We start from the raw sequence: 25,651 nt of genomic DNA on the forward strand, positions 1-25,651 counted from the left end.
CAAAAGAGTTACAGCAGCTATACCGATTTCAGACAAAATAAACTCTGAAGACAAAAATTGTTACTAGAAACAAAGAAGGGTATTTTATAATGTTATTAAGAAGACATGATAATTACAAACACGTGAGCATTTAACAACAGAGCCCCAAATACATGAAGCCAAGATTGAAGCCAAAATTGAAGGAAAAGTATCTCTCATGGCAAATATTTATTTCAAGTTTCACATCTCTTTCAGTTTTATTTCTTTTTTTGTATTAAATTCAAATTGAATTAAGAAAGACTCCAGAATACGAAGTCATCTCCTATAAAAGTATTTTCTATTCATTCATCCAATTTAAAAAGATATATAAAATGTTAAACTGATGGCAATGAGGGGCACCTGGGTAGCTCAGGCAGTTAAGTGTCTGCCTTTGGATCAAGTCATGATCCCAGGGTGCTGGGACCGAGCCCTGCACTGGGGTCCCTGCTCAGCAGGGAAACTGCTTCTCCCTCTACCACTCCCCCTGCTTGTGCTCTCTCTCTGTCAAATAAATAAAATCTTAAAAAAAAACTGATGGCAATGATGGTTATTTAAAATTATTTCTAAATGAAGGAATTTTTAAAAACTTTCATCTTTGTGTTTTTCTGCATGGTTTGAATCCTTATCATGAATTTATGCATATCAATTTTACAAAAATAGAGCAATCTATCACCCAAACTGAATGAAACGTGTCAACCTGTTAATAGCAATTAATTCAGGATTAACAAGGGATGGATGACCATTATTTTGTTCTTTGTGTTTTCAAATGTTTTAAACTAAACAATTTGTTATTAAAGTAAGTGTACTTAAAATTTTAGAAATTTTAATTAGAATATACAGGTATTACATATACATGCATGCATATACATAATATAAAATGCACAGAAGCTAGTCAAATAAAAAATGACTCAGGAATCTTTAGATAAGTATAAATCAGTAAGATTTGCCAGCACTCTAACAGCTTTAATACAGAAATAGGCAGCTATATAAACCAGAGAAATTTGTGTGTGTGTGTGTGTGTGTGTGTGTTTGTGTCAGTTTCCCAAAACCTTTCATAAAAAGAAAAAATAATAACCAAGAATTAACAAATCCTCCAGGGAAGCTTCAGTACAGCTACATACACTGTATGATTAAGACCCTAATGTTTAATGTGCAATTTTCTCTTCTAAGTTATAAACAATAGTATTATTTGGAAACAAACAAACAAAAAAAACCTTAAAGATTATCTTTCAAAAAATCATAGTTTTTCAATTGCCAATCAAAACAGAAGGCCGATGAGAGAAATCTTATGTACCAATAAGAGGTGATGAGAAACCTCTTTTTACTCTCTTGAATTAAGGTCTTTAAAAGCTGTGCAAATTTAAAGCAGAAGTCATGCCTCTGTTAGCAGAGCCAATGATAAATGATACAAGTACTACTTGAACTCACTTCATTCAACAAACTGACATTCTGTGAAGCGATTTTACACACATCTATCAGATCAGCAATAGCTCAGAATCACACTTCAAAGGCAAAGTGAGAATTATGGCAGTTTCAGATAAACACGATTTATAATTTTATAATAATGTAGTAAAAATAATGGATAGAAAATTGAAAGAAGAAAAACATCTAATTAATTCAATTTAATTTCATCCAAGTGAAATATATTTCTAATGGTTAAACTTTATACAAGATAGTGTGGTATTGGTGCAAGGACAGACAAACCAATGGGAGTAGAATAAACTTTATAAAACAAATCCACACATTTATGGTCTTGTGATTTCTGACAAAGTTTCCATTGCAATTCAGTGGGAAAGGCTTGCCTTTATAATAAATGGTGCTTGATCTACTAGATATTCAAATGGGAAAGATTTTAACCTTGACTCCTACACCTCATGGCATACTCAAAAATTAATTTGAGATGGACCAAAGACCTAAATGTAGAAGCTAAAGCAACGAAGTTTCTTAGAAAATACATGTAAGGATAACTTAATGACCTAGGGCAGGAGAAGATTAAATGACTAAAGTTAGGATATAGGACAAAATTAAAATGAAGAACTTCTGCTCATCAAAATACACCATTAAGAGAGTGAAAACACAGGTTAAAATTGGGAGAAAATATTTGTAATGCTTATTTGTACCCAGAACACATTTTTTAAAACCCTCACAAATCAATAAGAGAAATACAGATAATCCAGTAGAAAACTGGGTAACAGACTTCAAAATACACTTCACAAAAGGGTAATCCAGCAACCAATAAACATATGAAAAACTGTTCAACATCATTAGTCTTCAAAAAAGTACAAATCACAAATGAAATACTACCACACAATTTCCACAATGGCCAAAATTAAAAAGATTAGCAATATCAAGTACTGGAGAGGATGTAGAACAACTGAAATTCTCACACATTTCTGGTGGATTAAATTGATACAAACACTTTAAAAAATGAGTGGCAGTACCTACTAAAGCTATCAGTCCTATCACCCAGATATTCCATTCCTGTATATACACACGAGAGAAATGAGAACTTACATCCATCAAAAGACATGGACAAGAATATTCATAGGATCCTTGACAATACCTAAGAACTGGAAACAATCCAAGTGTCCATCAATATACTGTGGTGTATTTATATAATTGAATTATTACACAATAATTTAAAAATGAACTACTGTAGACCACATGGATGAATCTTATAGATGTGTTAAATGAAAGGAGTTAGATCCAAAAAAGTTCAATTGTATCAAGCTATTTATGTGAATTTAAATAGCACACAAAAACAGGAAATAGAAGTCAGATAGTGGTTTACCTTCGGGGTTACTGAGAAAAGGCATAAAGAAGCCTTCTGAGGTGTTGGAAATGTTTTATGTCTTGATTTGGGTGGAGATTATATACAAATAAAAAATTCAGCTAACTGTACACTTAAGATCTGTGTACTGTCAGTTACATCTCCACTTAAAAAGAAAGTTCATTTGATACTTCTGTTTATATTTGTAAACACTGAGAATCAACAGTGTTTTATAAAAATATCCAAAATTCATAAACAAAGTTACCATTAATAATTATTAATGTACAAAAGCGCTTTATGAAACACAATTCATAACTATGTACATTTTCCAACTGATAAAGTTGAACTATAAAAAATTCACTTTTAAAAACATTTAGTCTACTGAAAATTTCACATTCCATATGTTAGAACCTCTCTTTTTAAAAAATGTATAGAGCTAAAAACTAAACAGTTATTCTTCCTGTAACTGTTCACCATGACACTTTTTATCCCTGATATAGAGAGGTGCTCTTTTTTAGAAGCACCATAAAAATTCCAAAAGCTGTTTTTAAGACATCATTCCACTGTAAACTTTAGTTCTGTTTTTTCAAATACCTTCCATTTAAGGTCTTCTAATTTTCTGTTCTGTAGTTTCTTAGAAGGCCACTCACCCATCTTCTTTCAAAAATAAAAACAAAACCAGCAAACCAAAAAAAAACAAAACAAAAAAACCAAAAACCCTCCTATTTTTAAACTCATTTCTTCATCTTATATATAGACTCCTTCACATACATGTATGCTCTAGCAACTGACAATAAATAGAACTGAAGTGTTTTTTAAAACCATTTTACTGAGGTATGATTGATATAACAAACAGCTGTATTTATTTAATGTATATAATTCGATGAGTTTGGAGATCCGTATACACCCATGAAACCATCATCAAATTCTAAGCTGTAAAACATATGCATCACCTCCAAAAATTTCCTCTTGTCTTATATTTTTACTTATGGAATTAAAGTTTTTAAGTCGATAAAAATATCCACAATGAATCTTAAAATGCAAACTAACATCTGTTTGAAATAACTTCAAATAATTACAACTTTTTATTTCACATAACTTTATTTAAAATTTAAAAAGCATTTTAGCTGAAAATACTGTTTTTGTTTGTTTTTCCGAACAGAACAATCTGTAAGGAATAATGTAAAACTCAAACTATTCATCTAGAACAGCATTTCTCAAACTTTAACATGCATACGAATGAGCAGGGAATCTTGTTAAAATGCATATTCTGATTCAGTAGGTCTAGGCTAGACTAAGATTTCCGAATGTCTAAGAAGCTCAGAAGTGAGGTCCAAGCTGCTGGTCCATACACTACACTTTGAACAGTAAAAGGAGGTTCCGAACACTAACTTAATACTAGAATTTAAGTCACAATTCATTTAAAGGACCATTTAGTTTAGTTCCCCCCCCCCCCCCAGAGATCTAGGTAAATTAACCCTATTAATTTGATTTGGGTTTCATGTTTTTTAAAGATTTATTTTATTTATTTGAGAGAGAGAAAGAGAGAGAGTGCCTGTGCACACACCAGTGAGTGTGAGTGCGGGGAGGGGCAGAGGCAGAGGGAGAGGGCAAGCAGACTCCCGCTGAGCCAGGAGCCAGAGTTAGGCTAGATCCAGGACCCTGAGATCACGACCTGAGCCAAAACCAACAGTTGGACACTTAACTGACTGAGCCACCCAGGTGCCTCTGATTCGGGTTTCATTTATGACATATCATATACTTTTAAATTAGAATTGTCCTATCGCTATAGTGAAATATAGCAAAATAGTGAATATAGCAAATGTCTGTCTAGCTTAAATTGATATGGCATTGTGTATTTTGCAGCATAGATATATATAGAGAGTTCCCAACTAATGACGACTCAAAGTAGAATTTTTTGACCTTACAATGGAGTAAAAGCAATATACATTTAGTAGAAACTGTACTTCAAATTTTGAATTTTGATTTTTTCCTCCAGGCTAGCAAGCTGCAGCTCCCAGTCAGCCACACAACCACAAGGGTAAACAACTGATAACCATTCTGTACCCATACAACCATTTTGTTTTTCACTTTCAGTACAATATTCAATAAATTGCATGAGATATTTAACACTTTAATTATGAAATAGGTTTTGTGTTAGATGATTGTGCCCAACGCAGGCTAATGCAAATGTTCTGAACATGTTTAAGACAGGTTAGGCTAAGCTATGATGTTCTATAAGTTAGGTGTATTAAATGCATTTTCAACTTATAATATTTTTAGGACATAAACCTACCATAAGTAGAGGAAGACTGTATTACCTTTAGACATTGCTAGGTTTGCAGTTACGAAAGTTTCAAGACAGCCTGATAAGGAAGGGAATATACATACTTGACTACTTAAGTGCTTCAAACTGCTTTGTTAGGGAAAATGTACAACTGTCAATAAAATTATGTCCTTGAATTTTTTTTTCATGGTGAATAAAGAATTAGTTCCGAAATATGTCTTTTTAAAAGCACAGAAGGAGGGGCGCCTGGGTGGCTCAGTCCTTAAGCGTCTGCCTTCCGCTCAGGTCATGATCCCAGGGTCCTGGGATCCAGCCCCGCATGGGGCTCCCTGCTCAGCGGGAAGCCTGCTTCTCCGTCTCCCACTCCCCCTGCTTGTGTTCCCTCTCTTGCTGTGTCTCTCTCTGTCAAATAAATAAATAAAATCTTTAAAAAAAAAAGAAGCACAGAAGGAATCATATAAAGAGTTCATTTCTGGCTATGCCTTCATTTTAAAGGTTATTCTTCCCAACAAATTTACTATCCACTTAAAATTTTATTAACAAAAATTTCCGCTTGGGTCCTTTGCTGATGAAGACCATTCTGAGTAAGTGTTGTTTTCTTTATAAGGCCAGAATCTTTTTAAAAGAATTGAATGATTTACGAGATGTAGAATAAGAGAAAGATATAACTAATATAAAATATGGAACATTAAAATTTAATGAAAGAAAGATAATTCTTGAAAGAAACCTGAAATGGCTGCAGATGTAAGCAACATTCAAGCTGTAAAAAGTATCATATTCCAATCTCAACTTAATGTTAAAATATCCCTAAATATAGCCCAATTCATATCTGAGAAAAACATTTCAGGGCACAATTACTGATAATGGTAACAAAAACCAAAAATAGTCAAAACCCATGCACTGCTATAAACTCACGTAACTTGTACTTAAAATATTCAAATTACAATTACTTTCTTTCCCTGTTTATCCCCTATCCTGTTCTAGGTTTTAATTGAAAGATGCCATCCCTTATTATCCATTTTATTTTTCTATTTTATTATCCATTTTATTTTCCTATTTTCTTGCAACTTTCATTTTAACTTTATAAGAGAAATAAAACACAGAAGAACTTAGTAGTTTTTTGAGTAAAAATAAAATAAATGGGTAACCATTTGGGAAAAATAAATAAGATCCTTCCTCCCCAGCATAGACAAAAATAAACTTCAGGTAGATTAAAAATTTGATGTAAAAATGAAACCACAAAAACACCTAAGAACATGAATCTAAATAATTTTATTAAATAATCTAACATTTTCCCATTGACAGATGCTAACTTTATCACATATTAAATTCTAAAAGTAAATTTGTTAGAAAATACTACAGGCAAATTTAAAGGCAAATGATGACTTGGAGAAAGTATTTTTAATAAAAATGACAGTTGATATTCTTTACACATGAAGAAGAGAAAACAGTTAAGACAAAACCCAGTAGAAAAATGGCAGAGGACATAAGCAATTCACAAACAGCCAATAAACATACTTTAAATGTTCATTCTCAGTAGAATCACTGAAATCCAAATAAAAAAACAGTGATACCATTTTTTGCTCATATATTGGCAAAGATACTTTAAAATGTCTATTATCCATTGTCAACAAGAGCTGGCAGTTCAAGTAGGAGGAAGTATGGTAGATTTGAGGAAATAGGTAAAAGAAAGGTAAATGGGAGTTGCCGCTTAAGAACATGTAGGACTGCCATTATGGCGGGCTTTGCTGATGTTGGAAATGGTGAATTTTAGTGAATCCAGTCTGCGTGGTTACATGATTTTCTTGAGCAGTGCTCAGCAGTCAGGATATACAAAAGAGAAATTGAAAAGCTGAATTCAGGGTGTTTTTGCAAAGGAAGGATGGTAAAATGAAAAGGGTGCAAGAGATAATAGGCTAGCAGAAAATGAAGGGAAGGAGTCATTCTTGTAACCAGTATTTATTAAGTCCCATGTGATCTGTCATACAGGAAAATTATTTTTTCCTTCTTTCTTTATTTACCTATGTAACCATCTTAACCATTTGTGTGTATGTTTGTGTGTCCAATATTAAGTGCTCACTAAATGTTGGCTATGATTTGTAAAAGGCATCATTCTGATCAGTCAGTCATTTGTTAACTGAAATATAATACACTTTTTTCCCTTTTATTGAAATATATAATTAACATATATCATGATTATTCATTTTAATGCGTACAGCATTAAGATCTGACTTATATATTTTGTGAAATGATTATAATAAATTTAGTTAACATCTACCATATCATTTAGATTCAATAAAAAGACATGAAAAAGAATTCTCGTAATGAGAACTCACAGGATTTACTCTTTTAACAACATCATACAGCAGTGGTAACTACAGTCAACATGTTGTACATTATATCCCTAATACTTATTTATCTTATAACTGCAAGTTTGTACCATTTGACCATCTTTCTCCAATTCCCCCTCCCTGCAATCCCTGCCTCTATAACCACAAGTCAGACCTCTTTTTCTGAGTTTGGTTTTTGTTTTGTTTTTTGGATTTCACATTTAAGATCATACAGTGTTTGTCTTTCCCTGTTTGACATCACTTCGCATAATGCCCTCAAGGTCCATCCATGCTGTCACAAATGGCAGATTTCCTTACTTTCTTATGGCTGAATAATATTACATTGTGTGTGTGTGTGTGTGTGTGTGTGTGTGTGTATACCACTTATGTATCTGTTGATGAACGCTTAAGTTGTTTCCATGTCTTGGCTATTGTAAATAACGCTGCTATGAAGGGGGTGATTTTTTGAGTTAGTGTTTTCATTTCCTTTGGATATATTCCCAGAAGTGGAATTGCTGGAACATATGGTAGTTCTATTTTTAATTTTTTGCGAATCCTCCATACTGTTTTCCATAGCAGCTGTACCAATTTATGATCCCACCAACAAGAACAGAAGTATTCCCGTACCTCTACATCCTCACCAGCATTCGTTATTTCTTGTCTTTTTGATGGTGGCCATTCTGACAGGTCTAAGGTGGTGGTATCTCATTGTGGTTTTGGGTTGCATTTCCCCATAATTAATGATGTTGAGCATCTTTTCATGTACCCACTGGCCCTTCATATATCTTCTTTGGAAAAATACATATTCATGTTCTTTGACCATTTGCTAATTAAATTGATGGCTTTTTTCTATTGAGTTGTATGAGGTTTTTTTAATACGTTTTGAATAATAACCCATTATTAGGTATATGGTTTATAAATATTTTTTCCCATTCGGTAAGTTGTCTTTTCACTTTGTTGATGGTTTCTTTTGCTGTGCAGAACTTTTTAGTTTGATGTAATCCCACTTGTTTAGTTTTGATTTTATTGCTTGTGCTTTAGGTGTCATATCCAAAAAAGTCATTGCTGAGGCCCACGTCAAGGAACTTTTTTTTTTTTTAAAGATTTTATTTATTTATGAGAGAGAGAGAGAGCGCACAAACAGGGGAAGCAGTAGGCAGAGGGAGAAGCAGGCTCCCCACAGAGCAAGGAGCCCAATGCGGGTCTCAATCCCAGGACCCTGGGATCATGACCTGAGGTGAAGGCAGCCGCTTAACTGACGGAGCCACCCAGGCGTCCCAAGGAACTTTTTTCCTGTATCTTCTTCTAAAAGTTTCATGGTTTCAGGTTTCACATTTAAGTCTTTAAATTTCACTTTGAGTTAAATTTTTGTGAGTGGTATAAGACTGAGGTGAAGTTTCATTCTTTTAAACATGAGTATCCAATTTTCCCAGCACCATTTAAGATACTCTCTTTTCTCAATTGAGTATTATTGGCTCCCTTGTCAAAAATTAATGGAATGTATATACATGGGTTTATTTCTGGGATCTAGATTCTGTTTCATTGTTTCATTTCTCCGGCTTCATGCCAGTATCATATACTGCTTTAATTATTATAACTTCATAGTATAGCTTGAAATCAGTAGGTATGAAGCCTCCTGCTTTGTTCTTTCTCAGCATTACTTTGGCTTTTGGGGGGGTCTTCTGTGGCTCCATATAAATTTTAGGATTTTTTTTTTTTAACTTCAGTAAAAAGTGCCTTTGGAATCTTGTTAGAGATTGTGTTGAGTCCATAGATGGCTTTTGGTAGTATTTACATTTTTAACAATATTAATTCTTTCAGTTCATGAACACAGAGTACCTTTATATTTATTTCTGTCTTCTTCAATTTCTTTCACCGATGTCTTAACAGTTGTCAGAGTAGAGATCTTTTCCCTTCTTGGTTAAATTTATTCCCAAGAATTTCATTGTTTTTGATGCTATTGTAATGGGATTGTTTATTACTTTTGCAGATAATTCATTGTGTACAGAAACACGACTGATTTTTTAAAGATTTTATTTATTTATGAGAGAGAGAGAGAGAGCAAGCTCGAGCAGGGAGAGGGGCAGAGGGGAAGAATTCCAAGCAGACTTCATGCTTGAGCACAGAGCCCAGAGCCCAACCTGGGGCTCAATCTCATGACCCTAAGACCATGACCTGAGCCAAAACCAAAAGTTGGATGCTTAACTGACTGAGCCACCTAGGCACCCCAGAAACTATTGATTTTTATTTGTTGATTTTGTATCCTGAAATTTTACTGAATTTGTTGATTAAATCTGTTTTTATTTTAGTCTTTTCTATACATAAAATCATGTGTTCTGCAAATACAGACAAATTTTACTTTTTCCTTTTCCAATTCTTTTTTTAATTTTTTTATTGTTATGTTAATCCCCATACATTACATCATTAGTTTTAGATATAGTGTTCCATGATTCATTGTTTGTGCATAACACCCAGTGCTCCATGCAGCACATGCCCTCCTCAATACCCATCACCAGGCTAACCCATCCTCCCAACCCCCTCCCCTCTAGAACCCTCAGTTTGTTTTTCAGAGTCCATCGTCTCTCATGGTTCGTCTCCCCCTCCAATTTCCCCCCCTTCGTTCTTCCCCTCCTGCTACATTCTTCTTCTTCTTTTTTTCTTTCTTAACATATATTGCATTATTTGTTTCAGAGGTCCAGATCTGAGATTCAACAGTCTTGCACAATTCACAGCGCTTACCAGAGCACATACCCTCCCCAGTGTCCATCACCCAGTCACCCCATCCCTCCCACCCCACCCCCCACTCCAGCAACCCTCAGTTTGTTTCCTGAGATTAAGAATTCCTCATATCAGTGAGGTCATATGATACATGTCTTTCTCTGTTTGACTTATTTCGCTCAGCATAATACCCTCCAGTTCCATCCACGTCGTTGCAAATGGCAAGATCTCATTCCTTTTGATGGCTGCATAATATTCCATTGTATATATATACCACATCTTTTTTATCCATTCATCTGTTGATGGACATCTTGGCTCTTTCCACAGTTTGGCTATTGTGGACATTGCTGCTATAAACATCGGGGTGCACTCCAATTCTTTTTTTTTAAAGTAATGTCTATACCTAACGTGGGGCTCAAACTTACAACCCCAAGATCAAGAGTCACACACTCCACTGACTGAACCAGCCAGACACCCCCCTTCCTTTCCAATTCTGATACCTTTTATTTATTTTTTCCTGCCTCCTTGCTCTGGCTAAGACTTCCAGTACTATACTGCATAGATGTGGTAAGGGTGGACAGCCCTGTCTTAGGAAAAGCTTTCAACCTTTATCTGTTGAGTATGGTGTTAGCTGTGGGCTCATAATTTATGGACTTTTTGTTGACATACATAACTTCCATACTTAATTCAAGGGCTTTTTTTAAAAAAAATCACAAATATGTTTTTGTCAAACGTTCTTTCTGCATCTATTGAGATGATCATGTTTCTTTTCTTTCATTCTATTTGTGATGTATTAGATAGATTTGGGTATGTTGAACCATCCTTGCATCCCAGGGATAAATGCTACTTGATCATGGTGAATGATCCTTTTAATGTGCTGCTGAATTCAATTTGCTAGTATTTTATTGAGAATTTTTTCACCTATATTCATCAGGGTTATTGGACTGTAGTTTTCATTTCTATTAGTGTTATTTTCTGGCTTTGGTATCAGAGTACAGCTGGTATCACAAAGGGACTTTGGGAGCATTCCCTCCTCTTCAATTTTTTAGAAGAGTTTGAGAAGGACTGGTGTGAATTCTTTAAATGGTAAAATATACCAGTGAAACCATCTAGTCTTGGGTTTTTCTTTGTTGAAAGATTTTTGATTACTGACTCAATTTCCTTACTCGTAACTGGTCTATTCAGATTTTCTATTTCTTTTTTTCTTTTTAAGATTTTATTATTTATTTGACAGAGAGAGAGAGAGCACAAGCTTTTAGTTGTTTTTGCCAGATGGTGCCAGGAGCCAGGCTTCACAGCAGGTGGGGCTGTGACTCAGCTCTCTGCCTAGGGAGAAGGTAGGGAGGGGTCTCTCCAAGCAACTCCCAATTTTCCCAAACAGGCTTCCCAGTTGAGAGCTACCATCAGCCTCAGGTGAAGCTATGGATTAATTCCCCTACATGGATATAGCAGGTGAATGGTCCATGCCAGAAGCAAGCAGCTCTGCTTATCCATTTCTAGGCTTGAGTGTTGCTAGGTTATGCACTATCAAGTGTTCCTGCCAGCCCTTCTAGTCGATGGGACCAACAGTCATGCTTTGGAACAGAAATGACTACGACTCAGCTCCCTTTCATAGGTGTGGCAAACCAAGATCTAATGCCATCAAAACTCTTCAATTCAGGATCCAAATCAGGCAGACCTAAACCTTGATGAGGTCACTGGTCAGAGTGCACCTCTGAGTTGGTTCTACAGATGGGCAAAACCACTGGTTGGGACTACTACTTGGGCTCTACAGGTATGAACTTCATCTGCCAAGATCTGAGTGCTTGTTTCAACCCCCACTCCACTGCTCCATCAGTCAGAATCCCAGTGGTTGACACCTCAAAATTCCCCTGTAATCCCCATGGGGTAAGAATAGCATAGGAGCTCCCATGAAGCAACACTGGGGAGGCTAGATGTCCACCCAGACTCTCTTTTCCCACTGGAGGAACCACATGCTTGGTGGGGGGGCTGTCTGTATGGTGCTACTCTGAGCTGGATTGGGGGGAATATATAGTTAGCATGTAGCTACTTCTCTTATTCTTGTATGTCTTGATCTCTGTGGTGCAGGGGGGTGCTTCAGTGTCACTCCAGAGTTCTAGGATTCTCTCAGTGGTGCTTTGCCCGTGAAGAGTTCTTGTGAAAGGGAGCAAAGCCAGGAATGATCTATATCACCATCTTAGTGACCTCACCCTTCCATCTTAACCATTCTTAAGTGTACAGATCAGTGGTACTAAACATATTCTTAACACTGCACAACCCTTATCCATATCCATAACTCTTTTCATCTTGTAAACTGAAACTCTATACCCATTAAACAATAACTCCCTATCCCCCCGCCTTCCCAATTCCTGTCAGCTACCATTTTACTTCCCGTCTCTAATTTTGCCCACTGTAGACTCTCATATAGGTGGAATCATATAGCATTTATCTGTCTTATTTCATTTAGCATACTAATCTCAAGTTTCATCCATATTGTAATAATGTCAGAATTCCCTTCCTTTTCAAGGCTGAATAGTATTCTGCTATATATATATATTGCTTATCTGTTCATCCATTGACAGACATTAGCTGATTCCACATTTTAGCTATTATGAATAATGCTGCAATGAACATATATAGCTACACAAATATCTTTTTGAGACTGTTTTCAATCCTTTTGGACTCCCAGAAGTGGAACCGCTGTATCATAATGGTAATTCTATTTTAAATTTTTTGAGAAACTACCATATTGGTTTCCATAGCACTGCACTATTTAACATATCTACCAACAGTGCACAAGGGTCCCAATTTCTCCAATCTTGCCAACACTGCTACTTTCTGGGGGTTTTTTTGATAGTAGCCTCCTAATGAGTGTGAACCCATTAGACCCATCCTAATGGGTCTTATTGTAGTTTTGATTTCTATTTCCCGAATGATTAGTGATGTTTGAACATCTTTCCTTGAAACTTTATTGGCCATTTATATGTCTTCTAGAGTCTTCTTTTTCTCTTAGTCCATCTAACTAAAGGTTTGTTAATTTTGTTGACATTTTCAAAGAACTATATTGTGGTTTGACTGATTTTCTCTATCGTTTTTCTAATCTCCACTTATCACTGCTCTAATCTTTACTATTTCCTTTCTGTTAGATTGGGTTTAGTGTATTCTTTTCTCATTCTTTAAGTTGTAAAGTTAGTTGTGGATCTGATATTTTTCTTGTTTTTTAATGTAACTGTTTATAGCTATAAAGTTTCCCCTTGATACCACTTACACTGCATCCCATAAGTTTTGTCATGTTGTGTTTTCATTTTCATTTGTCTCTAAGTGGTTTCTAATTCCCTTGTGATTTCTTATTTGATCCATTGGTTGTTAAATTTCTACAAATTTGTGATAAAATTCCGAGTTTTCCTTTAAAAAAAAAAAAAAAAGATTTTATCTGACAGAGAGAGAGCGCACAAGCAGGGGTGATCGGCAGGCAGAGGGAGAGGGAGAAGCAGGCTCCCCAAGGAGCAGGGAGCCTGACGGGGGGCTCGATCCCAGGACCCTGTGATCATGTCCTGAACAGAAGGCATACACTTAACCAACTGAGCCATCCAGATGCCCAAATTCCGAGTTTTCCTTTTGTTACTAATTTGTAACTTTATTTTGTTGTGGTCAGAGAAAATAATTTGTATCATATCTATCTTTTAAAATCTACTGAGATTAATTTGTGGCCTAATGTATGGTCTACCCTGGAAAATGAGGCAGTGTACTTCAGAAGAATGTGTATACTGTTATTTTTGTTGGGTAGAATGTTCTGTATATGCTGTTAGATCTGGTTGGTTTACTGTGTTACCTTCTGTTTGGCTGTTCTATCCATTAATGCAAATAGGCTACTGAAGTCTCCAATTATTAATGTAGATCTATTTCTTCCTTCACTTCTGTCAGTTTGAGCTGATATTATTATAGCCACATTTACTCTCTTTTGGTTAGTATTTGCATGGACTTTTTCCTTCCTTTCACTTTCATTAGGTGTCTTGTATCTAAAGTAAGTCTCACGTAGACAGCAAACAGTTGCATCTTGTGGCTTTATCCATTCTGCCAATTTCTATCCTTTGACTGGAGAGTTTAATCCATTTACATTTAAAGTAAATATTGATAAGAAACTTACTCCCATTGTTTTGTTATTATTTTCTATATACCTTATAGTCTTCTTTTGTCTCTCATTTCCTGCATTACTATCCTCTTTTAAGTTGGTTTTTGCAGTGAATAAACATTTAAATTTTTTTTCTCATTTCCTTCTGTGTATATTTAGCTATTTTCCTTGTAGTTACCATGGGGATTACATTTAAGGTCTGAAAATTATTTAACACTCTAACTTGAATTTATACCAACTAACTTCAATAACATACAAAAAACTCTGCTTCTTTACAGCTCCATCTCCACTCTGTCAGTTGATGTCACAAAATATAAATTAATAATCATTTTAAATGATTAGCCTCTTATGTAGAAAAAATATGGAATTACAAACCAAAGTTACAACAATACTAGCTTTTACAGTAAATAATTTTTTAAAAAGGTTTAGTCTCTTAAATCATAGAGAAAACAAAAAGTAGAGTTCAAACCTTTGTTACAATACTAGCTTTTTTTTAAGATTTTATTTATTGAGAGAGAGAACACAAGCAGGGGGAGGGGCAGAAGGGCAGAGAAGCAGACTCCCCACTGAGCAGGGAGCCCGATGTGGGGCTTCATCCCAGCACCCTGAAATCATGACCTGAGCTGAAGTCAGATGCTTAACCAACTGAGCCACCAGGTGCCCCAGTACTAGCTTTTAATTGCTTATGTATTTCCCTTTATTGAGATCTTTATTTCTTCATAAAGCTTGAAGTTACTGTCTCTTGTCCTTTCATTTCACTCTACAGGGCTCCCTTGAGCATTTCTTTGCAGGGCAGGTGTACTGGTAATTAATTCCCTCAGCTTTAGTTTATTTGGGAATGTCTCACTTTTGTGAGAGAATACCCTCACTTTTGGAAGAGTTTTGTCAGATAAAGAACTCTTAGTTGACTTTTTTCCCTCCTTTGAGCACTTTTAATATATCTGCCACTGCTTTTTGGCCTCCAAAATTTTTGAAGATAATCTGCTGATAATTTTATGTGACAAGTGCTTTTCTCTTGGTATTTTTCAAAAGAAATTTTCAATTTTCAAATTATAATGTAATTATAATTACAATGGGTCTTGATATGGGTCTCTGAGTTCATCTTCCTGTAGTTTGTTGACCTTTTGGGTTACATACATATTTACCATCAAATTTGGGAATTTTTCAGCCATTTCATCAAATATTCTCCACCCCCACTCAGCCTTCTTCTGTGACTCCCACAATGCATACGTTGGTCTGCTTGATGGTATTCCACAGGTCCCTTAGGCTTTGTTCACTTTTCCTATCTTTTTTTCATTTATTCCTTGGATTCGGTAATTTCCAAAGTCCTGTTTTCAAGTTTATTGATTCTGTCTTCTGCCTGCTAAAATCTCCTTTGAATCCTTATGGTGAAATTTTCATTTCTGTTAATGTACTTTTCAACTCCAGAATTTCTTTGTGGTATCTTTTTAGGTTTTTACAACTCTTTATTAATATTTTCATTTTGTCCATACATTGTTCTCTTGATTTTGTCCACATCTTCCTTTAATTCTTTGAGCATCTTTAACATAGTTGTTTTAAAGCCTTTGTCTAGTAGATCTAGTAGATCTACCAATAGATCTTCTATTTTTCAGAAACAGTTTCTGTTTATATTTTTTCCTCTGAATTGGCTTACTTTCCTCTTTCTTTGTATACCTTGTAATTTTTTTGTTGAAAACTGAACATTTCAATGTAAAAATTTGCTAACTCTGAAAAACAGATTCTCCCCATTCCACATGGTTTACCATTTTCTGTTAATGTTTTTGGTTTTTTAAAACTGTTATCACTGTACCAAGGATCAGCCTGAGATGTGACCTTAAGGTCCTCTCAGTTCTCTTCTGAGCTGCTCCATTCCCTGGACATGTGTGGTTACTTTCTAATCATCCTTGTGTATGGAGTTGCTTTTGAATTCCTACTCTTTAATGTCTAGGCTCCCAAAAAGGGGAAAAAAAGAAAAACTAACGGGGTGGGGAAAATTGAAATTCCCAGGAAGTCACTCTAGCCTGAGGAGGTGTTTGCAACAATGGGGGAAGTGTAAAAACAATGGCCCTCCTCTTTGCACCTGTGTGATCAGAGCACAGATCCCCCTGAGGTTTGGAGGACAGTCTCCTTTTTGCCAACCCTGGCTCAACAAGCTGTGTGCAAGTCTTCTCCAGTGCCCATGGAACATTCTCCAGAACAGATCACATCCTAGGTCACAAATCAGGTCTCAACCGGTACCAAAAGATTGGGATCATTCCCTGCATATTTTAGGACCACAGCGCTTTGAAACTACAACTCAATCACAAGAGGAAAGTCAGAAAGAACTCAAATACATGGATGCTAAAGAGCATCCTACTAAAGAATGAAGGGGTCAACCAGGAAATTAAAGAAGAATTAAAAAAATTCATGGAAACAAATGAAAATGAAAACACAACTGTTCAAAATCTTTGGGATGCAGCAAAGGCAGTCCTAAGAGGAAAGTATATAGCAATACAAGCCTTTCTCAAGAAACAAGAAAGGTCTCAAATACACAACCTAACCCTACACCTAGAGGAGCTAGAGAAAGAACAACAAATAAAGCCTAAACCCAACAGGAGAAGAGAAATAGTAAAGATTGGAGCAGAAATCAATGAAACAGAAACCAAAAGAACAGAACAGATCAACGAAACTAGGAGCTGGTTCTTTGAAAGAATTAACAAGATTGATAAACCCCTGGCCAGACCTATCAAAAAGAAAAGAGTAATGACCCAAATAAATAAAATCATGAATGAAAGAGGAGCGATCACAACAAACACCAAAGAAATACAAACAATTATAAGAACATAGTATAAGCAACTATATGTCAGCAAATTAGACAATCTGGACGAAATGGATGCATTCCTAGATGTATAAACTACCAAAACTGAACCAGGAAGAAGTAGAAAACCTGAACAGACCTATAAGCACTGAGGAAATTGAAGCAGTAATCAAAAATCTCCCAACAAACAAGAGCCCAGGGCCAGATGGCTTCCCAGGGGAATTCTACCAAACATTTAAAGAAGAATTAATACCTATTCTTCTGAAACTGTTCCAAAAAATAGAAATGGAAGGAAAACTTCCAAACTCATTTTATGAGGCCAGCATTACCTTGATCCCCAAATCACACAAAGACCCCATCAAAAAGGAGAATTACAGACCAGTACCCCTGATGAACATGGATGCAAAAATTCTCACCAAAATACTAGCCAATAGGATCCAACAGTATATTAAAAGGATTATTCACCACGACCAAGTGGGATTTATTCCTGGGCTTCAAGGTTTGTTCAACATCCACAAATCAATCAATGTGGTACAATACATTAATAAAAGAAAGAACAAGAACCATATGATCCTCTCAATAGATGCAGAAAAAGCATTTGACAAAGTACAGCATCCTTTCTTGATTAAAACTCTTCAGACTGTAGGGACAGACGGTACATACCTCAATATCATAAAAGCCATCTATGAAAAACCCACAATGAATATCATTCTTAATGGGGAAAAACTGACAGCTTTTCCCCTAAGGTCAGGAACATGGCAGGGATGTCCACTATCACCACTGCTATTCAACATAGTACTAGAAGCCCTAGCCACAGCAATCAGACAACAAAAAGAAATAAAAGGCATCCGAATCAGCAAAGAAGAAGTCAAACTCTCACTGTTTGCAGATGATATGATACTTTATGTGGAAAACCCAAAAGACTCCACCCCAAAACTGCTAGAACTCATAGAATTCAGTAAAGTGGCAGGATATAAAATCAATGCACAGAAATCAGTTGCATTTCTATACACCAACAACAAGACAAAAGAAAGAGAAATTAAGGAGTCTATCCCATTTACAATTGCACCCAAAACCATAAGATACCTAGGAATAAATCTAACCAAAGAGGCAAAGAATCTGTACTCAGAAAACCATAAAATACTCATGAAAGAAATTGAGGAAGACACAAAGAAATGGAAAAACGTTCCATGCTAATGGATTGGAAGAACAAATACTGTGAAGATGTCAATGCTACCTAGAGCAATCTACACATTCAATGCAATCCCTATCAAAATAAGATCAACTTTTTTCAAAGAAATGGAACAAATAATCCTAAAATTTGTATGGAACCAGAAAAGACCCCGAATAGCCGGAGGAATGTTGAAAAAGAAAAGCAAAGCTGGCGGCATCACAATTCTGGACTTCAAGCTCTATTACAAAGCTGTAATCATCAGGACAGTATGGTACTGGCACAAAACAGACACATAGATCAATGGAACAGAATAGAGAGCCCAGAAATGGACCCTCAACTCTATGGTCAACTAATCTTTGACAAAGCAGGAAAGAATGTCCAGTGGAAAAAAGACAGTCTCTTCAACAAATGGTGTTGGGAAAATTGGACAGCCACATGCAGAAGAATGAAACTGGACCATTTCCTTACACCACACACAAAAATAGACTCAAAATGGATGAAAGACTTAAATGTGAGACAGGAGTCCATCAAAATCCTAAAGGAGAACACAGGCAGCAACTTCTTCGACCTCAGCCACAGCAACTTCTTCCTAGAAACATCGCCAAAGGCAAGGGAAGCAAGGGCAAAAATGAACTATTGGGACTTCATCAAGATAAAAAGCTTTTGCACAGCAAAGGAAACAGTCAACAAAACCAAAAGACAACCGACAGAATGGGAGAAGATATTTGCAAATGACATATCAGATAAAGGGCTAGTATCCAAAAATCTATAAAGAACTTATCAAACTCAACACCCAAAGAACAAATAATCCAATCAAGAAATGGGCAGAAGACATGAACAGACATTTTTCCAAAGAAGACATCCAAATGGCCAACAGACACATGAAAAAGTGCTCAACATCACTCGGCATCAGGGAAATCCAAATCAAAACCTCAATGAGATACCACCTCACACCAGTCAGAATGGCTAAAATTAACAAGTCAGGAAATGACAGATGTTGGCGAGGATGCGGAGAAAGGGGAACCCTCCTACAGTGTTGGTGGGAATGCAAGCTGGTGCAGCCACTCTGGAAAACAGTATGGAGGTTCCTCAAAAAGTTGAAAATAGAGCTACCCAACAACCCAGCAATTGCACTACTGGGTATTTACCCCAAAGATACAAATGTAGTGATCTGAAGGGGTACGTGCACCCAATGTTTATAGCAGCAATGTCCACAATAGCCGAACTATGGAAAGAGCCCAGATGTCTATCAACAGAAGAATGGATAAAGATGTGGTATATATATAGAGAGAGAGACAGACACACACACAGACACACAGACACACACACACACACACACACACACACACACACACACACAATGGAATATTATGCAGCCATCAAAAGGAATGAGATCTTGCCATTTGCAATGACGTGGATGGAATTGGAGGGTATTATGCTGAGCGAAATAAGTCAATCAGAGAAAGACATGTATCATATGACCTCACTGGTATGAGGAATTCTTAATCTCAGGAAACAAACTGAGGGTTGCTGGAGTGGTGGGGGGTGGGAGGGATGGGGTGGCTGGGTGATAGACAATGGGGAGAGTATGTGCTATGGTGAGGGCTGTGAATTGTGTAAGACTGATGAATCATAGACCTGTACCTCTGAAACAAATAATACATTATATGTTTAAAAAAGAAGAAGAAGAAGAAGATAGTAGGAAGGGAAAAATGAATGGGGAGAAATCGGAGGGGGAGACGAACCATGAGACTATGGACTCTGAGAAACAAACTGAGGGTTCTAGAGAGGACAGGGTGGGGGGTTGGATTAGCCTGGTGATTGGTATTAAGGAGGGCACGTATTGAATGGAGCACTGGGTGTTATACGCAAACAATGAATCATGGAACACTACATCAAAAACTAATGATGTGGGGCGCCTGGGTGGCTCAGTCGGTTAAGCGTCTGCCTTCGGCTCAGGTCATGATCCCGGGGTCCTGGGATCGAGCCCCGCATCGGGCTCCTTGCTTTGCGGGAAGCCTGCTTCTCCCTCTCCCTCTGCTGTTCCCCCTGCTTGTGTTCCCTCTCTCTCTCTCTGTCAAATAAATAAATAAAATCTTTAAAAAAAAAAAAAAAAAAAAAACTAATGATGTAATGTATGGTGATTAATATAACATAATAAAATTAAAAAAAAAAAAAAAAAGCTGTGTGCAAGGTGGTCCAAGAACAAGTGCACAGCTGCCTGCTGCATGGCACCAGGCATGGAAGACAGGTAGTTGTTACTGTGCTAAGTAGAAATTGACCAAAATTGATCACAATTTACTGTCCAAGCCTTCCCCTAAACATTGCAAGCTTTCATTAGACTCCAGAGTTAGAAAATAATGACATTAGCCAGATTCTACCAGTGCAATTTTTGTCTAGGTGGGGAGATAAGATTACTGCTGCTTTCAACTTTGTCACCCTACCTGAAAATTTATTTTTGTATATTGACCATGTCATCAAATAACTTTCTAAATCCATTTACTAAGTTTTACAACTTCTCAATTAATTCTCTTGGCTTTCTGAAGTAGAGAATCATAGCATCCATAAATAATGTCTCCTCCTTTGAAATACTTATATCTCTCATTTTTTTAATCTGGTGTTTCTATTATTTAAAAATGTTATTGGCAAACATTCTTGTCTTGTTCTTTCTTGACTTAAAGAGAATATATTGGTAGTGCTTCTGTGTTAATTATGATGTGGGCTATTAATTTTATCTTCATATGGTTAAGGAAGTATTTTTACTTTGTTATTTACTAAGATTCCCCGCCCAACAATTTAATATAAAATTTTCTTATTTAACACTGAAACATTTAATGTATTTCTAACACTTAAACATTCTTGTATTTCTGAGAAGAACCCATACTTGGTTTTAATAAAATGCTGGATTTGACCTGATGGTATTTTAACTATTTTTTTTTTTTTTTTAACTTGAAGTGACTGATTTGTGATAACTGTCTTTAAAACGCTTTTATGTCAGCATTAAAACACCTAAAATGAACTGGGAAGTTTTCCATATTCTCCTACATTTTGGAGAATTATCTGTTTGTAGGTGTGAATAAATCTATCTGTATAACCTGAACTAGGCCTAGCAGCATGTTCTTTAATAGTTTTTCTTCCCTTGCAAGGTGTATTCAAGTTTTCCACTTCTTTTTCATTCTTTTTGTCAATATATATTGTTTTAAAATCAGTCTTTTTATTCAGATTTTCAGATTATTTCAGCATAAAATTGCTGTATTTTAATATGGTATTTCCTAATAAATTTTAATTATCTCTGGTTATTTCTGATATTCTAATTTTTAATTTTCTTTGGTTAAAGAATTGCTAGAAGGTTGTCAATTTTGTTGATCTTCTCAAAAAATCAATTTTTTCCTGTCTTCTAATTGATCATAAAAATTTAAGTCCATCTTTCCTTTTACCATAGTGTTTTGTTCTCTTTCAAATTTCATAATATGAATGCCTACTATATTATATTTTCAGTCTTTAGTCCATATATTATCTGACTGGTGAAGCTTTGGGTAATATGCACATCCATATGCTTTTCCACATACTGCACTCTTGCTCCTGTCCTCACCACACAGCTAAAATTGTTCTCAGTAAGTCATGGATCATCTATATGTTGTCCAGGATAACAAATCTGAGGTCCTTGTTTTACTAGAACTCTTTATACAATACAATGTCCTCCTTCTTGAAATTCCATTCTTTTGGCTCTTCTGATAAAACTTTCCTCACTTTTCTCCTGCCTCTCATGTCATCCTCCCTCAGCATCCTACCATGGGTGGGCTTCTTTTCTTCTCTTAAATGTTAGGGTTTCCCAAGACTGTATGTCCTGTGAACTCTACTCTTATTAAACATGACTTCTAGTGACCTCATCCAAATCCATGGATTCAACTATCTTTTACATGCAAAACTCTCTAAACCCAAATGTACAGCTCCCAACTAGATTAGACAAGTAACAATGGGATATTTCAAGGTATCCTACCTAACGTGGGCAATATCATCTTTATCCTGTAAATTTTACCCTCTTCCTATATTCTATATACTTGTGATTACTATTGATATTCCCAGGTTGGTAACGTAGAAATTATTTTAGGTTCCTGCCTCTCATGTACCCATATTCAATCAGTCACCAAATTTTGAAGGTTTACCTTTACCCCTTAAGAATGTGTTCCTTCATGGCTCTTCCTAGAATCTCTACTTTAGATCATGTATTTTCATAAAAACTACCTTGATACTCCCCTAATCTTTCTGTCTGCAACCTGGTCTCTCTCCTATCTACATGCTATACCACTTTCCAAGTGATTTTTTTAATAAATGAAAAATTTGTTTACCGGTGACTCACAGCTTATATTCTTGCCTATTCTTTTTGTTTCCTCTACTTAGGATGACCTCTGTCCACCCCCTTGTCTACCTATTTAAATTCCACGTCCTTTCAAGTTCAACTCTTCTACCTCCCTCTCTGGAAAGCTCCTCCTTTTGTGCTGGCACAGCACCTTGGCCACATATCTTTCATAAAATACGTGATTCCATAGCAATCATTGATTAATTTAACTATTCTCCACTAAAAGGGAAGCAATGTGAGGCTAACCAACCTTGTTTGCCACTATAATCTCATCAGCCAGCACATGTTTATTCATGTTCAAAGTACGCATGAATGATTTTTCAAAATTTTTGTTTAAATAAGAACTCATATAAACACATACAAAACCAGCACTGACTGTTAGTAAACTTGCAGTGTAAACAAAAATCCATATAACAGGAAAAAATTTAAATAGGTCCAGGTCTATAAATTCATATTGCTTTTCCAAAAGAATTTGAGTTGTGCATGGGGGTCAGAAAGTAGATTCCTATTAAGGCTTCTCTGAGCTTAGGAATATAAAAATTGACCAGGAAACTCTGGATTGGAATGCTACTCACTATTCTATACTATATTACAAATCTGTGCCTAAACAGCCAGCCTATCAGATTGAGTGGTATAATTAAAAGAAAAAAAAAAACAACCCAGTACAGTGATTGTGATGCATCCTTAAAAGACTTTGAGTCCTTAATGAAACAAAAATAAAGAAGGATGGGGCGCCTGGGTGGCTCAGTCATTAAGCATCTGCCTTCGGCTCAGGTCATTATCACAGGGTCCTGGGATTGAGCCCCACATTGGGCTACCTGCTCAGCGGGGAGCCTGCTTCTCCCTCTCCCTCTGCTCCCCGGTTCCTGCTTCTTTCTCTCTATCTCAAATAAATAAATAAAATCTTTAAAAAAAATAAAGAAGGATTTGCTTATTGTAAACCCATTCATTAAGGTCTTGCCACAACACACTGCTCAAGTGAAAAATATTAGCTCTCAGGACTATTTCAGATTTTTGTTGTGGTTGTTTGTTTTTTTGTGGGAAGTTTTTTGTTATCTTATTTTCATAATTAATTGTAGTATATTACTCAAAGGAGCATAAATTTCTTAAGGATAAAACTGGACCACCAGAGAGTAAATACATAAAGCAAGCTGTTTAGAAAAAAACATTTAGTAAGAGTTCCAGTTTTCCAATCTGTATGTCATCTTAGCCCTGACCTAAATATAGTAAGTTTGCTTTAATTACAAATTAAAGCAAATTTTCTATAGAAAACTGGTAGTGAAACTAAGGCTTGAGATTCTATCTCCAATTATGACTCAATGTTATACTGTTCCAGGAACCCAGCCTATAAACCTAGATCCAGTAAAGCCATCTCAAAATATATTTTGTCGTTCAGAGGAAGAACTCAAGAGAACATTGTATGGAATGGGAAAAAATTGTCACCAATGTAAAAACTGTAAAACAATATTTTTAAATGTGAAAGATTCACACTCACACAGTTTAAGAATCGAATTTTTCAAACATACCTTGTCCATTAATTTACTTGCATGAAGACTCAAGCAATTGAAGAATATTTTTTTGCTTAGCAAATGCATTTCTTCAATGGTAGTCAATAATGTAGTTGCACTATTTCCAACAATGCCACTAAAAGCAAAGAATATTTCAGGTTGCAAAACAGAAGCTAAAACAATCAATTCTTTAACTGCGTATAATTCATTTAAAAGACTGATCTAGATTTAGGGGCACCTGAGTAGCTCAGTCAGTTAAGCATCTGACTTCTGATTTCAGTTCAGGTCCTGATTCAGGGTCATGAGATTGAGCCCCATGTCAGGCTCTGTGCTGGGCGTGGAGCCTGCTTAAGATTTTCTCTCTCTCCCTCTGCCCCTTCTGCCATACCCCCCATGCTCTCTCTCTCTCAAAACAAAACAAAACCAAAAACAAACAAAAAAAAACAAAAAAACCCATCTAGATTTAAGTAAAAGTGTGTATGTAGAATATAAACTGTGAATTAACAACAACCCCTCTAGTTTCATATAAAAATGACAGGGTTTTGTTTTTTTTTTTTTTTAAGAGTTAGGTGATGAACAAATGGTTTCAATGTTGTACAATCTCTTTTAGAAAAACAGACACTCATGTAAACCCATCTCTCTATTTTTCTCTATTATAGTAAATGCATCTCTTGATTATCCAAGAACTAATTTTAATTTTAAGGAGGCCATTCCATCAAGCTCTATTCATAAAATATTTAAATTTTATTAACACTGAGTTATTCTTCCAATTAAACTCTTACACCATATCTAAATTATAAAGTTTCTCAATTTTTATACAACTGCCTTTAGACTAATTATGAAAAATCTGGTAGTATTTTAAAATATTTAATTATTAGCACATTCGGTACTCCTTAATTTGCTATGATATTTCTTACACCTATCCAAGGAGTTTCTCATTTTTGCCAGAATATAAGACAAGCATGTATATAAAACAATTCCCAATTTTATTCTCCAAATTCATGTATTGAAAGTCATTTAAAAATGTGATGTTAGGTGAAAAAGTTTTTTGTTGATGTGAAAGATTGCTCAAAATAAATATAATGGCATTGATAAATACCAGCAGATAGTAAGCAAAAAAAAAAAAAAAACCCAGCAAATTTAGAGAAAACTGGTATGTTGCATATGATATATTATAAAAGCAAATACTAATACTACATATTTCAATACATTCTGAAACTGAAACAAACTGGAATGAATTCTTATATATTTAATGCACACAAAACAAATTAACAGTTAAAAATATACATATAAAGCAAACAGCAAAGTAAAAGCAAATTCCTAAACAGGCAGCCATAATACCTACATTAAAAAAAAAAAAAGTATTTCGGTTAAAAATATTATAAGCTAAACACCAAAATAAGTTGAAAGAAATTCTCACACATGCCTATACATGCAATAAAAGTAAGTATGCCTCTGAATAAAAGTATACCATCCTAAGCAACGGGGGGAAAACACTGAATGTATACAAACAGAAACTGATATTTTATTTATTTTTATTTTTTGTTTTTTTTTGAA

At 35.6% G+C, this 25,651-nt stretch overlaps 1 protein-coding gene across 2 annotated transcripts in view; it reads right to left on the bottom strand.

Moving 5' to 3' along the window:
- COG6 (component of oligomeric golgi complex 6) overlaps positions 1–25,651 on the bottom strand; it is an 89,979-nt gene that overhangs the window by 26,043 nt on the left and 38,285 nt on the right. For both annotated transcript variants that reach the window (XM_032403106.1, XM_032403107.1), the window contains exon 13: positions 24,113–24,230. In XM_032403106.1, the coding sequence (XP_032258997.1) occupies positions 24,113–24,230 (118 nt within the window). The remainder of the gene's footprint in view (positions 1–24,112; positions 24,231–25,651) is intronic.

The sequence above is a fragment of the Phoca vitulina genome, unplaced genomic scaffold, assembly GCF_004348235.1.
Source record: "Phoca vitulina isolate PV1807 unplaced genomic scaffold, GSC_HSeal_1.0 scaffold5, whole genome shotgun sequence".
Taxonomy (NCBI): Eukaryota; Metazoa; Chordata; class Mammalia; order Carnivora; family Phocidae; genus Phoca; species Phoca vitulina.